General features: G+C 45.5%; 1 protein-coding gene across 3 annotated transcripts in view; it reads right to left on the reverse strand.

Annotated features, from left to right (window-relative positions):
• ILKAP (ILK associated serine/threonine phosphatase) overlaps positions 1–4317 on the reverse strand; it is a 39857-nt gene extending 35540 nt beyond the window's left edge. Inside the window, exons 1-2 of one of the 3 annotated variants that reach the window (XM_075569520.1) lie at positions 4157–4317; positions 2124–2279 (exon numbers count right to left, since the gene is read on the reverse strand). In XM_075569520.1, the coding sequence (XP_075425635.1) occupies positions 2124–2279; positions 4157–4199 (199 nt within the window). In that variant the 5' untranslated portion in view covers positions 4200–4317. The remainder of the gene's footprint in view (positions 1–2123; positions 2280–4156) is intronic. The other 2 variants (XM_075569522.1, XM_075569521.1) reach the window with 2 other exon arrangements.
• Positions 4318–16592: the final 12275 nt, after the last annotated feature.

The raw sequence follows: 16592 nt of genomic DNA on the forward strand, positions 1-16592 counted from the left end.
TGGAATAAGACAAAAAATAGGTACCTGTAGATCTGCAGAACTAGAAGCCAGATGAGGGAAACAGAGAAAGACGCAGCGCTAGGGAACAGAGAATAACCAGAGTGCTGCTCTGTAAACAAAAAGTTAACAAGCAAAGAACTGGCGCACTGGGTGGGGTTTTATATAGTCAAACTAAGATGGCAGCTGGCTTCATGAACTATCTAGTGCTTTTCAGTTCTAGCCCTGAACCAGACTCCTCTGAACGCCCCTCCAGGTCTACGAGGAGTAATGCGGCAGGGAATGGTGACAGGGACAGATAAAACCCCACCCAGTCTGCTAGTTCCTTTGCTTGTCAGAGCAGCAGCAGTTTGGTTATTCTCTGTTCCAGGGTCCTCCCGGTTGGGTCCGTAAGAACTGCACGCCACGTATTTTAACACAAATGTCCTTTATTTCCCGTACTGGGAAAACAGGATACACTATATCTTCATACCGCAGTGGAAAGCGTCAAACAATAACCAGCATACATAGCAAGTTTGTCAGACAGCACCACTCTATTCAAAAAGACATCCAAGCAAATCAAAAATGGCCATCATTGCAGGAAGGCACCAGGAACCCCTGATTCCTAAATAGCCTAGTCAATAAAGAAGAGTAACTGAAGCTCTGCTGAAATCCAAAAAGAAAATGGTATGAAAGCAGATATTTCTTTATTGAATAACCAGCATACGCCTGCAGCTAGAATGTTGCAGCGTTCCTAGGACCCGCTTAGCAGGATTTTACATAGTAGATGTGGTTGAAAAAAGACATATGTCCATTTGTGTCTTCAAGCTGCAGAATACTGGAAACACCCGAGCAGAGTGGCAGCTAAGGTGTGGTCCGACTTCTCATCATGGCAGAGTGGGGGTTAACCCCTTCACTCCCTCACACCTTTATCTCTTGGGGGTCTGCATTATTGAGTGCAGGCTTTGTGATAGCGACTCATCCATGTTAGAAAAGATTTGCGGTGAAGGTTCTTGTGCTACTCCTCCCAGAGCCTCTTTCCATGGCAGGCTTTTCACAATCCGTACATACTTCTATACTGCGGCTTTAGAAGAAGAAGTCTCCTTCTGGCTGAGCGGAGGCCCCGATTAATACAGCACCAGGCAGTATTTATTTTAGAAATCACTGTAGTATGGCCGTACAGCATTTGTTCACAATGTTTGAACTGGAATAGCACTATCCTTAATATAGAGACAAGGCCCTGCTGCGACCTGAAGCCAGGATCTTGTTTACTAGACAGGCACTTTTTAAGCAAAACATTGAAAAACAGGCATTGTGCAATACGCGCCTTAAGAAAAATTAAGACATAAATGCCTTTGAGAAAAAAAACTCTTTAAAAGTTGAAAATAGTCAAACAAAGCTTACCTATAAGACTTGTGCAGAAACCTTTTACTGCTGCGCTGACTTGCTATGCCGGACACAGACAACAGGAACCCCAACCACCCACACCCGTGTCCTATAAAAATGCTGGCGTCGGCCCGTTTGAATTAACCTCCCCACGCCTCAGACCTACAATGTGGCCGGCAGACTGGAGAACAGCACACGCTGCTTCTTTGCCAGAGGATGAGGGGGATTTCCTCCATTGCGGGAAGCTATGGTCTCACAGGGACCCCTGAATTGCCCCTCACCCGAGGGCGACGGCAGAAGAAGAGTGCAAGAGAAACTGACCCCCTGGTATTAACTGTCCTCTAAAACAGGAAGGCAGTCAGGTCAGCCCAAAAACCAACAACATCTACTGGCAGGTAGGACAGAAAGAAAGAGACTACCTGCAGGTGGGAGGAGGGGATACTTACAGCAAAAACTACCTGCAGGATGTCTTTTTCTGTGCTATCCTCGCCAGAGGCAGAGATAAACCCAAGTGTGCCCGCTGCTATGGAGAGGAACAGGAAATACTTGTTTGTATTATTTGTCAGCTGCTAGTACTGTACATTGTTACCCCGACAATACAATAAGCTAAGGGAAGGAGGTTGGGGGCGATTACGAACCTAGTCAAGTGAATGGGCTTAGCACCGCTCTGTAAATATCTGAACAGATTGCTGCATTTGTGGCACACGCAAGGGGGTATCTTGTGGACACACACACAGAAGGCAGCAGCCTCTTACACAAACCCCAGGTGCATTTTCGAGTTTTGTGAAAACCTTTACAAACTTTCTTTTCCTGGTGCCGGTGTTCACAGCTCGCCGGTAAGTCTGCGGTATCTGCTCTTCGCTTGCCGGCGGGGTCACCGGCTGGAGGGGCTGCATCGGTCCCAGATACTGCAGGGGCTGCAAGAGGAGGGGACGGGCCGTCAGGTTCATATACAGTATCTCACTCTGTGTTATCCTCTCACACATACACGATGTAGGTGTATAAACATCCCCCGGTGTTGTAGTTATGCAGTGTGTCGTGACATTGGAGAGCTGCATTTCACCATGTATACGTCAAACTGTGTAGTTGCATGTCACGTTCTTGCACTGTAGCTTTAGTGTCACACCACAACGTGACATATACCCAAGTAGTGTAACAGAACATGACATACACAGCTACACAAAGTGAAATGCAACTAATGTGTAGCTGCATAGTATAACAACACGACACACACACACACACCATACTATGTAGTTGCACTATACCATGTGTAGCTCTGAAAGCATCACACTATTCTGTTGCACTGTGCATAACACACATTGGGCCTCATGCAGAGAGCAGCGGTGGAATTGGAGAAAGAAAAAAATAGTACCTTTTTTGGCGTGATTTAATCTCCATATGCCGGAAGGTCATAAAACTGCATTTAGAATCCTGTCTGCATATGGAGAGTTTGAACCGGCGATATGCGCGCTGTTGAAACTTGTTGTAAAAAAATCGCGTTTTTTTTTTTCTCCCCCACCGGCCGCCGAGCTGCAGCTTCTTGCCAACTTTTGTTGGCGAAGCAAAATGTTGAAAATCGCGCCATTTTTTTGGCGCGAACAGCCGCTAGATGGCGTTCGCGCCTTTCTGAATACGGCCGTTTTCAACACTGGAGAGATTTAGGTTCTCGCCAGCCGCGCGGCGAGATTTGCAAAAAAAAAAAAAAAAATGGCGCTTCTTTCAAAACTCGCCATTACCTGCCTTTCTAAAGGCAGATTTTGGCAAAAAATGCCGCTTTTCCTGTTAGCGCTGCTCTCTGCATGAGGCCCATTGTGTTGTTAGTCTATGTAAAAATTACATACTGTGTACACGTCATACTGTTGTGTTACATCATACATAGCTGTGTACACGTCACACACTGTAGTGTTACATCACACATAGCTGTGTACACGTCACACTGTTGTTACATCATACGTAGCTGTGTGCACGTCATACTGTTCTGTTACATGATACATAGCTGTGTACACGTCACAATGTACTGTAGTGTTACATCATATGTAGCTGTGTACAAGTCACACATCACATGCATAGCTGCGTACACGTCACACTGTTGTTACATCATATGTAGCTGTGTACACATCAGACATCCCATGCATAGCTGTGTACACGTCACACCCTGTTGTGTTACATCATACATAGCTGTGTACACGTAATTGTTCTGTTACATCATACATAGCTGTGTACACGTCACACGGTTGTGTTACATCATACATAGCTGTGTACACATCACACATCCCATACATAGCTGTGTACACGTCACGCTGTTGTTACATCATATGTAGCTGTGTACACAACACGGTTCTGTTACATCATACGTAGCTGTGTACACGTCACACGGTTGTTACATCATACATAGCTGTATACATGTCACACTGTTAAATCATACGTAGCTATGTACATGTAACACTGTTACATCATACGTAGCTATGTACATGTCACACTGTTACATCATACGTAGCTGTGTACACATCACTATTGTGTTACATTATACGAAGCTGTGTTACATCATACGTAGCTGCGTACACGTCACACTGTTGTTACATTATTCGTAGCTGCGTACACGTCACACTTTTGTGTTACATTATACGTAGCTGTGTAAACATCACTTGTGTTACATCACACAGCTGTGTACACATCACTATTGTGTTACATCATACGTAGCTGTGTTCACGTCACACTATTACATCACACATAGCTGTGTCTACGTCATGGCGGGGTGTAGTTGTATACACGCCCCGTTGTATCGCTTCCTCACCCGGAAACCGCGGGGGTTCCGGTAGCTCATCATACAGATCCATCTTCCCCAAGAGATCGCGACACTAGTCTTCGTATAGCAACAACACAACGGCGGCGCGGCTGCTGCCCTCGTGCTCCATGCCAAACATCCAGGTGGGCGGGATCACAGCGCAGGTTATCCAATCACCGGGAAGCAACGGAGTCGCTTCTATCCAATCAGTGCGCGAATGAAACCTTCGCAGAACGGGTGGGCAACGGCTGCTTCGTGGTTTTTTTTAGTAAACTTTATTAGCAAAGTAAAATATCACAACACGAGCAGCCTGAAAGTGACAGCAGTGACAGCCGGGAATAACTCTTTCGCTGCCGCTGCTCGCACTGTGCTGGGGAGATAACAGCGGCTGCACACAGTATATTGGAAGAGAAGGGAAGAAGCGGATGCCGCTACTTATAAAGTGAAACGTCTAGTGTTACTTCCTCCCAACGAGTGAGATTTATTCCCAGCGAGTGAGATTTATTCCCAGCGAGTGAGATTTATTCCCGGCGAGTGAGATTTATTCCCAACGAGTGAGATTTATTCCCAACGAGTGAGATTTATTCGCAACGAGTGAGATTTATTCCCAATGAGTGAGATTTATTCTAATGAGTGAGATTTATTCTAATGAGTGAGATTTATTCTAATGAGTGAGATTTATTCAGCGACGAGTGAGATTTATTCCCAACGAGTGAGATTTATTCCCAACGAGTGAGATTTATTCCCAACGAGTGAGATTTATTCCCAACGAGTGAGATTTATTCCCAACGAGTGAGATTTATTCCCAGCGAGTGAGATTTATTCCCAGCGAGTGCGATTTATTCCCAGCGAGTGAGATTTATCCCCAGCGAGTGAGATTTATTCCCGACGAGTGAGATTTATTCCCGACGAGTGAGATTTATTCCCGACGAGTGAGATTTATTCCCAACGAGTGAGATTTATTCCCAACGAGTGAGATTTATTCCCAACGAGTGAGATTTATTCCCAACGAGTGAGATGTATTCCCAACGAGTGAGATGTATTCCCAACGAGTGAGATGTATTCCCAATGAGTGAGATTTATTCTAATGAGTGAGATTTATTCTAATGAGTGAGATTTATTCTAATGAGTGAGATTTATTCAGCGACGAGTGAGATGTATCCCCAGCAAGTGAGATTTATTCCAGAGTGAGATTTATTCCCAACGAATGAGATTTATTCCCAACGAGTGAGATTTATTCCCAACGAGTGAGATTTATTCCCAACGAGTGAGATTTATTCCCAACGAGTGAGATTTATTCCCAACGAGTGAGATTTATTCCCAACGAGTGAGATTTATTCCCAACGAGTGAGATTTATTCCCAACGAGTGAGATTTATTCCAGTGAGTGAGATTTATTCCCAACGAGTGAGATTTATTCCCAACGAGTGAGATTTATTCCCAACGAGTGAGATTTATTCCCAATGAGTGAGATGTATTCCCAACGAGTGAGATTTATTCCCAACGAGTGAGATTTATTCGCAATAAGGGCCTCATGCAGAGAGCAGCGCTATTTACAATCTCGCCATTTTCCGGAGAAAATCTCGCTAAAAACAGCTGAAAATGGCGAGGTAGGAAAAAAAGCGCCATTTTTTTTTTCTATTTGAAAATCTCGCCGCGCGGCTGGCGAGAAAGTACATCTCGCCAGTCTGAAAAATATCCGAATTCAGAAAGGCGCGCTCGCCATCTAGCGGCTGTTTTTGGCGCGATTTTCTCCAATTTTCTCCGCCAACTAAAGTTGGCAAGAAGCAGGAGCTCGCCGGCTATAGGGAAACAAAAAAAAAAATGCGCGATTTTTTTTCCCTTTCAGCTGCGCGCATCTCCTAATTTACAATTCTCCACATGCAGTAATGCTAAAAATAGCGGATTTCGCCCATTTCTGCATATGGAGAATAAAACTCTCCATTAAACCTACTTTTTATTCCCCTCTCCAATTTTAAATAGCGCTGCTCTCTGCATGAGGCCCTGAGTGAGATTTATTCCCAATGAGTGAGATTTCTCCCCCACAAGTGAGATTTCTCCCCGAGTGAGATTTATTCCTGACGAGTGAGATTTATTCCCGACGAGTGAGATTTATTCCCGACGAGTGAGATTTATTCCCGACGAGTGAGATTTATTCCCAATGAGTGAGATGTATCCCCAACAAGTGAGATTTATTCCCAATGAGTGAGATGTATCCGCAGCAAGTGAGATTTATTCGGCAACGAGTGAGATTTATTCCCAACGAGTGAGATTTATTCCCAACGAGTGAGATTTATTCCCAACGAGTGAGATTTATTCGCAACGAGTGAGATTTATTCCCAATGAGTGAGATTTATTCCCAATGAGTGAGATTTATGCTAATGAGTGAGATTTATTCTAATGAGTGAGATTTATTCTAATGAGTGAGATTTATTCAGCGACGAGTGAGATTTATCCCCAGAAAGTGAGATTTATTCCCAACGAGTGAGATGTATCCCCAGCAAGTGAGATTTATTCCCGAGTGAGATTTATTCCCAACGAATGAGATTTATTCCCAGCGAGTGAGATTTATTCCCAACGAGTGAGATTTATTCCCAACGAATGAGATTTATTCCCAACGAGTGAGATTTATTCCCAACGAGTGAGATTTATTCCCAACGAGTGAGATTTATTCCCAACGAGTGAGATTTATTCCCAACGAGTGAGATTTATTCCCAACGAATGAGATTTATTCCCAACGAGTGAGATTTATTCCCAACGAGTGAGATTTATTCCCAACGAGTGAGATTTATTCCCAACGAGTGAGATTTATTCCAGTGAGTGAGATTTATTCCCAACGAGTGAGATTTATTCCCAACGAGTGAGATTTATTCTCAATGAGTGAGATTTATTCCCAATGAGTGAGATGTATTCCCAACGAGTGAGATGTATTCCCAACGAGTGAGATTTATTCCCAACGAGTGAGATTTATTCCAGTGAGTGAGATGTATTCCCAACGAGTGAGATTTATTCCCAACGAGTGAGATTTATTCGCAATAAGGGCCTCATGCAGAGAGCAGCGCTATTTACAATCTCGCCATTTTCCGGAGAAAATCTCGCTAAAAACAGCTGAAAATGGCTAGGTAGGAAAAAAAGCGCCATTTTTTTTTTCTATTTGAAAATCTCGCCGCGCGGCTGGCGAGAAAGTACATCTCGCCAGTCTGAAAAATATCCGAATTCAGAAAGGCGCGCTCGCCATCTAGCGGCTGTTTTTGGCGCGATTTTCTCCAATTTTCTCCGCCAACTAAAGTTGGCAAGAAGCAGGAGCTCGCCGGCTATAGGGAAACAAAAAAAAAATGCGCGATTTTTTTTCCCCCTTTCAGCTGCGCGCATCTCCTCATTTACAATTCTCCACATGCAGTAATGCTAAAAATAGCGGATTTCGCCCATTTCTGCATATGGAGAATAAAACTCTCCATTAAACCTACTTTTTATTCCCCTCTCCAATTTTAAATAGCGCTGCTCTCTGCATGAGGCCCTGAGTAAGATTTATTCCCAATGAGTGAGATTTCTCCCCAACGAGTGAGATTTCTCCCCGAGTGAGATTTATTCCCGACGAGTGAGATTTATTCCCAACGAGTGAGATTTATTCGCAACGAGTGAGATTTATTCCCAATGAGTGAGATTTATTCCCAATGAGTGAGATTTATTCTAATGAGTGAGATTTATTCTAATGAGTGAGATTTATTCTAATGAGTGAGATTTATTCAGCGACGAGTGAGATTTATCCCCAGAAAGTGAGATTTAATCCCAATGAGTGAGATGTATCCCCAGCAAGTGAGATTTATTCCCGAGTGAGATTTATTCCCAACGAATGAGATTTATTCCCAACGAATGAGATTTATTCCCAACGAGTGAGATTTATTCCCAACGAGTGAGATTTATTCCCAACGAGTGAGATTTATTCCCAACGAGTGAGATTTATTCCCAATGAGTGAGATTTATTCCCAACGAGTGAGATTTATTCCCAACGAGTGAGATTTATTCCCAACGAGTGAGATTTATTCCAGTGAGTGAGATTTATTCCCAACGAGTGAGATTTATTCCCAACGAGTGAGATTTATTCCCAACGAGTGAGATTTCTTCGCAATGAGTGAGATTTATTCCCAATGAGTGAGATGTATTCCCAACGAGTGAGATTTATTCCCAACGAGTGAGATTTATTCGCAATAAGGGCCTCATGCAGAGAGCAGCGCTATTTACAATCTCGCCATTTTCCGGAGAAAATCTCGCTAAAAACAGCTGAAAATGGCGAGGTAGGAAAAAAAGCGCCATTTTTTTTTCTATTTGAAAATCTCGCCGCGCGGCTGGCGAGAAAGTACATCTCGCCAGTCTGAAAAATATCCGAATTCAGAAAGGCGCACTCGCCATCTAGCGGCTGTTTTTGGCGCGATTTTCTCCAATTTTCGCCGCCAACTAAAGTTGGCAAGAAGCAGTAGCTCGCCGGCTATAGGGAAACAAAAAAAAAATGCGCGATTTTTTTTTTCCCTTTCAGCTGCGCGCATCTCCTCATTTACAATTCTCCACATGCAGTAATGCTAAAAATAGCGGATTTCGCCCATTTCTGCATATGGAGAATACAACTCTACATTAAACCTACTTTTTATTCCCCTCTCCAATTTTAAATAGCGCTGCTCTCTGCATGAGGCCCTGAGTGAGATTTATTCCCAATGAGTGAGATTTCTCCCCAACGAGTGAGATTTATTCCCGACGAGTGAGATTTATTCCCGACGAGTGAGATTTATTCCCGACGAGTGAGATTTATTCCCAATGAGTGAGATGTATCCCCAACAAGTGAGATTTATTCCCAATGAGTGAGATGTATCCGCAGCAAGTGAGATTTATTCGGCAACGAGTGAGATTTATTCCCAACGAGTGAGATTTATTCCCAACGAGTGAGATTTATTCCCAACGAGTGAGATTTATTACCAACGAGTGAGATTTATTCCCAACGAGTGAGATTTATTCGCAACGAGTGAGATTTATTCCCAATGAGTGAGATTTATTCCCAATGAGTGAGATTTATTCCCAACGAGTGAGATTTATTCCAGTGAGATGTATTCCCAATGAGTGAGATTTATTCCCAACGAGTGAGATTTATTCGCAATGAGTGAGATTTATTCCCAACGAGTGAGATTTATTCCAGTGAGATGTATTCCCAATGAGTGAGATTTATTCGCAATGAGTGAGATGTATTCCCAATGAGTGAGATTTATTCCCAACGAGTGAGATTTATTCGCAACGAGTGAGATTTATTCCCAACGAGTGAGATTTATTCCCAATGAGTGAGATTTATTCCCGACGAGTGAGATTTATTCCCGACGAGTGAGATTTATTCCCAAAGAGTGAGATTTATTCCCGACGAGTGAGATTTATTCCCAAAGAGTGAGATTTATTCCCAAAGAGTGAGATTTATTCCAGTGAGATGTATTCCCAATGAGTGAGGTTCATACTTAGTGAGTGAAACAACTTTCTAAAAAGAAGATTTATTCTTAATAAGTGACACTGCCGTACAACTAGTGAGATCCATTCCTAATAAACGAGATGGTCTTCCAGTGAGCTGGATTCTGCTCTAAGGTGTGAGACTACCCTCCAAAAAGTGACAGACTCAGAATACTGTTCATAAATTAGACGACAAACTGTCTTTCAATACTAGCGAGTAGTTTGTGAATAGACCGGCTCTTATAGTTAACATTTCAGGTATCCTGTTGAAATGTGGCCTCTTTAGCTCATTTGAGGATTAATGACATGAGTGGAGCTTCTGTTGATGACAACCGAATTTAGCAGTGGTTTTGGTAAATTAGATTATTCCTGAGTCAGATTGCCTTCTAATGAGCGAGACTGCCTTCTTATGAGCGAGACTGCCTTCTAATGAGCCAGATTGCCTTCTAATGAGCGAGACTGCCTTCTAATGAGCGAGACTGCCTTCTAATGAGCGAGACTGCCTTCTAATGAGCCAGACTGCCTTCTAATGAGCCAGACTGCCTTCTAATGAGCCAGACTGCCTTCTAATGAGCCAGACTGCCTTCTAATGAGCCAGACTGCCTTCTAATGAGCAAGACTGCCTTCTAATGAGCCAGACTGCCTTCTAATGAGCAAGACTGCCTTCTAATGAGCCAGACTGCCTTCTAATGAGCCAGACTTCCTTCTAATGAGCCAGACTGCCTTCTAATGAACCAGACTGCCTTCTAATGAGCGAGACTGCCTTCTAATGAGCCAGACTGCCTTCTAATGAGCGAGACTGCCTTCTAATGAGCGAGACTGCCTTCTAATGAGCCAGATTGCCTTCTAATGAGCCAGACTGCCTTCTAATGAGCCAGATTGCCTTCTAATGAGCCAGACTGCCTTCTAATGAACCAGACAGCCTTCTAATGAACCAGACTGCCTTCTAATGAGTGAGACTGCCTTCTAATGAGCGAGACTGCCTTCTAATGAGCGAGACTGCCTTCTAATGAGCGAGACTGCCTTCTAATGAGCCAGATTGCCTTCTAATGAGCCAGACTGGCTTCTAATGAGCGAGACTGCCTTCTAATGAGCCAGACTGCCTTCTAATGAGCCAGACTGCCTTCTAATGAGCCAGACTGCCTTCTAATGAGCCAGACTGCCTTCTAATGAACCAGACTGCCTTCTAATGAGCCAGACTGCCTTCTAATGAGCCAGACTGCCTTCTAATAAGCCAGACTGCCTTCTAATGAGCAAGAGTGCCTTCTAATGAGCCAGACTGCCTTCTAATGAGCCAGAATGCATTCTAGTGAGCCAGACTGCCTTCTAATGAGCGAGACTGCCTTCTAATGAGCCAGACTGCCTTCTAATGAGCCAGACTGCCTTCTAATGAGCCAGACTGCCTTCTAATGAGCGAGACTGCCTTCTAATGAGCCAGACTGCCTTCTAATGAGCCAGACTGCCTTCTAATGAGCGAGAGTGCCTTCTAATGAGCCAGACTGCCTTCTAATGAGCCAGACTGCCTTCTAATGAGCCAGACTGCCTTCTAATGAGCCAGACTGCCTTCTGAGCGAGACTGCCTTCTAATGAGCCAGACTGCCTTCTAATGAACCAGACTGCCTTCTAATGAACCAGACTGCCTTCTAATGAGCGAGACTGCCTTCTAATGAGCCAGACTGCCTTCTAATGAGCGAGACTGCCTTCTAATGAGCGAGACTGCCTTCTAATGAACCAGACTGCCTTCTAATGAGCAAGAGTGCCTTCTAATGAGCCAGACTGCCTTCTAATGAGCCAGACTGCCTTCTAATGAGCCAGACTGCCTTCTAATGAGCCAGACTGCCTTCTAATGAGCAAGAGTGCCTTCTAATGAGCCAGACTGCCTTCTAATGAGCCAGACTGCCTTCTAATGAACCAGATTGCCTTCTAATGAGCAAGACTGCCTTCTAATGAGCCAGACTGCCTTCTAATGAGCCAGACTGCCTTCTAATGAGCCAGATTGCCTTCTAATGAGCCAGACTGCCTTCTATGAGCCAGACTGCCTTCTAATGAACCAGACTGCCTTCTAATGAACCAGACTGCCTTCTAATGAACCAGACTGCCTTCTAATGAGCGAGACTGCCTTCTAATGAGCGAGAGTGCCTTCTAATGAGCCAGACTGCCTTCTAATGAACCAGACTGCCTTCTAATGAACCAGATTGCCTTCTAATGAACCAGACTGCCTTCTAATGAGCAAGACTGCCTTCTAATGAGCGAGACTGCCTTCTAATGAGCGAGACTGCCTTCTAATGAGCCAGATTGCCTTCTAATGAGCCAGACTGCCTTCTAATGAGCGAGACTGGCTTCTAATGAGCCAGACTGCCTTCTAATGAGCGAGACTGGCTTCTAATGAGCCAGACTGCCTTCTAATGAGCGAGACTGCCTTCTAATGAGCGAAACTGCCTTCTAATGAGCCAGACTGCCTTCTAATGAGCCAGACTGCCTTCTAATGAGCGAGACTGCCTTCTAATGAGCCAGACTGCCTTCTAATGAGCCAAACTGCCTTCTAATGAGCCAGACTGCCTTCTAATGAGCGAGACTGCCTTCTAATGAGCGAGACTGCCTTCTAATGAGCGAGACTGCCTTCTAATGAATACAAAATATAGGGGGATGTGGGGAATGGGGAGGGAAGGAAGTGGGGAATGGACTGGGCGCTCCCGAATGATAAACCAGTAATGTTGTTAAGAATACAACTTAAGTACACAAATGTATCTAACACCAATAGTGAAAAAATAAAAGTGTAAAATGAGCAGCTCAACTTCCTCAGATGGGACAGTTCCAGATCCCAGAATGGTAGACTTGTGTTGCTTGCAGATGAGGAGGAGCGCAGGAAAGTGTGGTCATATATGTAAGAAAAAAATAACATATATAGTGCAGATTGTAATATACTGCATGAATGGAATGAATCTATAAAATAGAACTCACAAAAGTCGCAGATAATATCACATGTCAGAGATCCTTCTCTCTCTGACTGGAGCCCTTTAGACAGTAATTGCCGGGATATCCCTCAGTGCACGGGTATGTAAGAATAAAGAAAAGCCACAATAGTGCATACTATTCCAACTTGGTATAATTCAAACAATTAACAAGAGTATAACACACTCACATTTGCCATGTTAAAATCAGGTGGGGGAGAGAACCGTCGATCGTTCTTTAATGCAGGTGCAGGCAGCTTCACAGCGTCTTGGAATCTCTTGCTGTGATTTCCGCATACGTCACAGCCGTCGCGTCACTTCCGCTATCGCGTCACGGCTAAGGGCGGAAGTTCCCACTGGACGTGACCTCTGCCTGAATTCTGCCAGTCTTTCCGAACAGGTTCCCTCACTGCAAACTCTACGCCAGCGGTGCGCAAAGTGGGGGGCGCGACCCCCAGGGGGGGCGGGAGATTGTGCTGGGGGGCGCGGGCAGTTGCAGAGGCCCCGCGCTCTTCCCCCAGGCATTTAAATTAAATGCCGGGGGATCGCGTGAGGCCCCTGCAACTGTTTACTTACCGGGATTCAGCCGTCTGTGTTGCGTCGCCATGGCAACGCGGCGTCAATAGACGCCGCGGCACCATGTGACTTGACGCTGCGTGGGCGTGTGACGTCATCTGACGCGAATGAAGGTAGGCAGGGGGGCGCGAGAGCCGGGGGCAGAGTGACAGGGGGGCGCAGCACAAAAAGTTTGCGCTCCCCTGCTCTACGCGTTTCGTCAGATGCTTCGTCAGGAGTTCTAATGAGCCAGATTGCCTTCTAATGAGCGAGACTGCCTTCTAATGAGCCAGACTGCCTTCTAATGAGCCAGACTGCCTTCTAATGAGCGAGACTGCCTTCTAATGAGCCAGACTGCCTTCTAATGAGCGAGACTGCCTTCCAATGAGTGAGACTGCCTTCTAGCAAGTGAAACACATTTCTAATAAGTGAGCCTTGTAATAAGTGAGACTAATTGCTGATAAGTGAGTGCCTTCTAAAGAATGAGATTTATTCCTATTGAGTGAGTGCCTTCTAACGAGCGAGACTTATTCTGAATGAGTGAGAGTACCTTCTAATGATTGAGGCGCATTCCTAATGCGAGACTGCCTTTTAAGTGAGACTCGTTCCTAGTAGACTGCATTCTAGTGAGCAAAACTCATTCTTGATGCAGAAAAAACACAGAACCAAAAAGCGCACTAAATGTGTATAACACTGTAACAGGGGAGTTATCCCTGTTCAGGAAATATGCCTCTAATCCAGTAGTGTGGTGGTTAACTGCTGGTAGTCAATTAATAAACACCACCTGTCTGATTAGGTTGCTTAGAAAAGCCTGCCCTTGAGGCAGGAAGTGAGATTTTCCCTGACTCTCACAACTTGTGAGACTGACATGGGGACAGGCGTCTTGAGTCTACCAGAAGAGGCTGCTTGCAAGACACAGGGGAAACTTCTAAACCTGAATGCTGACAAAACCCTGAGGAAACTGGCAGCGCCCTGGCTTGGGCTTCCCCGGTTTGGGAGCGACGTTCTGACCTTACCCAAGATTACCCGGCATTTAAAGCCGAGTTTCAACAAGTATTCGATTATCCCGCTCGTCGGGAGATGGCATCTGTTTCTCTCCTCCAGATCACTCAGGGACGGCGAATGGTGACACAGTATGCTGTGGAATTCCGGACTCTAGCAGCCAAGACTAACTGGGGACAAGAGGCTCTCGTCTCCGTATTCTGGCAAGGTCTGGCAGATCCCATCAAGGACGAACTCTCTCGCCAATCCAGGCCGAATCAATTGGAGGTCCTCATTGATTTGGCTGTCCGAGTGGATCAACGTATCCAGGTACGCCGCTCAGAGCGTCAGCGCACTCGCTTCCATAACTTTCAAGTTCCGTTCTCCAGTACTCCCAGCAACACTTCTGCTCCCCCAAGTGCTACCATACCTCTTCGTCCTGCACTGGAGTTGCCAGAGCCAATGCAATTGCGGGTACAACGCATCCGCACACCGATACGGCAGTTCCGCCACGCCGGGGGATTGTGTTTCTACTGCGGATCCATGGAACATCTGGTTCGCGAGTGTCCACTGTGTCCGGGAAACGGGAACACCCAGTGAGTACAGAGGGGCTCTCTCTGGGTGTAATGTCTCCACGTCCCCTTTCTAAAGGTGAACTCCCTAAGAAACTTACATTTCCAGTCTCCCTTTCAGGCGATAAATTCAAGACTTCTACCGCCGCTTTCATTGACTCAGGAGCTGGAGGAAACTTCGTGGATCTTGAATTCGCCAGATTAAACCGCATACCACTCGTGAGAAAGAAGGTTCCTATCGCACTCGTCGGTATCGATGGACGTCCTCTTACCCCGGCCCACATCTCCTTAGAGACGGCTCCCTTGCTTCTGTCCTCACATCTGCACAAGGAGATCTTAGTTCTCGATGCCATTCACGCTCCTGGGATACCCATCACCCTTGGCCTTCCTTGGCTACAGCTTAACAATCCTCTCATTGACTGGACTTCCTCTGCTCCCATTTCCTGGAGGCCGAGGTCAGGCGAGACTCATCAACTGCTGGCCAATACCTCTGTTCCCGAAGTTATTCTACCTTCCGTTTACCATCAATTCCAGGACGTTTTCAATAAGGTACAGTCAGACCTCTTGCCGCCACACAGGACATACGATTGTCTGATCGACCTAGTTCCAGGTTACTCCCTACCCAAGTCCAAGACCTACCCCTTCTCGTTACCAGAATCTCACGCTATGGATGAATATATCCAGGAGAATCTCAAGAAAGGCTTTATTTGTCACTCCAATTCCCCAGCAGGGGCTGGGTTTTTCTTCGTCAAGAAAAAGGACGGGTCGTTGAGGCCTTGCATCGACTACAGGGGTTTAAACCACATAACTATTAAAAATCGTTACCCCCTTCCCCTTATTACCGAACTGTTCGATAAATTACAGGGGGCCAAGATTTTTTCCAAGTTGGATCTACGTGGTGCCTATAACTTGGTGCGCATCAGGAAGGGGGATGAATAGAAGACGGCCTTCAACACGCGTAGTGGACACTACGAATATCTGGTAATGCCTTTCGGTTTATGTAATGCTCCCGCTGTCTTCCAGGATTTCATCAACGACGTCTTTCGTAAGGTACTCAATATTTTTGTTATTGTATACTTGGATGATATCCTGATTTTTTCCAAAGATCTCCAGGACCATATACGCCACACCTCCTACGTCCTTTCCCGTCTCCGTGAACACCATTTGTACGCCAAACTGGAGAAGTGCACCTTTCATCAGATCTCTACTCCGTTCCTGGGGTACATCATTTCCGATGAGGGCTTTATGATGGACTCCGGTAAACTTCAAGCAGTCACTGAATGGCCAAGACCCAACTCTCTCAAGGCCATACAATGTTTTTTAGGGTTCGCTAATTATTATCGTACGTTTATACGGAGTTTTTCCACCATTGTGACACCCCTTACTGCGCTCACCAAAAAAGGAGCTGATCCTTCTGCTTGGTCATCCGAGGCCATCTCCGCCTTCGAGACACTCAAGGAAGCCTTTATATCCGCACCTATTCTCCGTCATCCCAACATTGAACTTCCCTTCGTCCTGGAGGTCGACGCTTCTGATTGCGGCGCTGGTGCCGTTCTTTCTCAGAGACCCACGCCCCAAGATAAGTTACATCCCTGTGCATATTTTTCCAAGAAATTCTCGTCTGCCGAGAGGAACTATGACGTGGGTAACAGGGAACTTCTGGCCGTGAAGATGGCTCTTCAAGAGTGGAGACACCTGCTGGAGGGGTCGAAAGAGCCGTTTACTATTCTCACGGACCACAAGAACCTTCTTTACATAGAGAACGCTCGACGCCTTGGTCCACGACAGGCTCGTTGGGCTCTTTTTTTTTCTCGATTCGATTTTCACCTTTCCTATATCCCCGGGACCAAGAACGTAAAGGCAGACGCACTCTCCCGTATACATTCTTCTGAAGAGAGGCCAGAGG

The sequence above is a fragment of the Ascaphus truei genome, chromosome 14 (assembly GCF_040206685.1).
Source record: "Ascaphus truei isolate aAscTru1 chromosome 14, aAscTru1.hap1, whole genome shotgun sequence".
NCBI classification, from domain to species: Eukaryota; Metazoa; Chordata; class Amphibia; order Anura; family Ascaphidae; genus Ascaphus; species Ascaphus truei.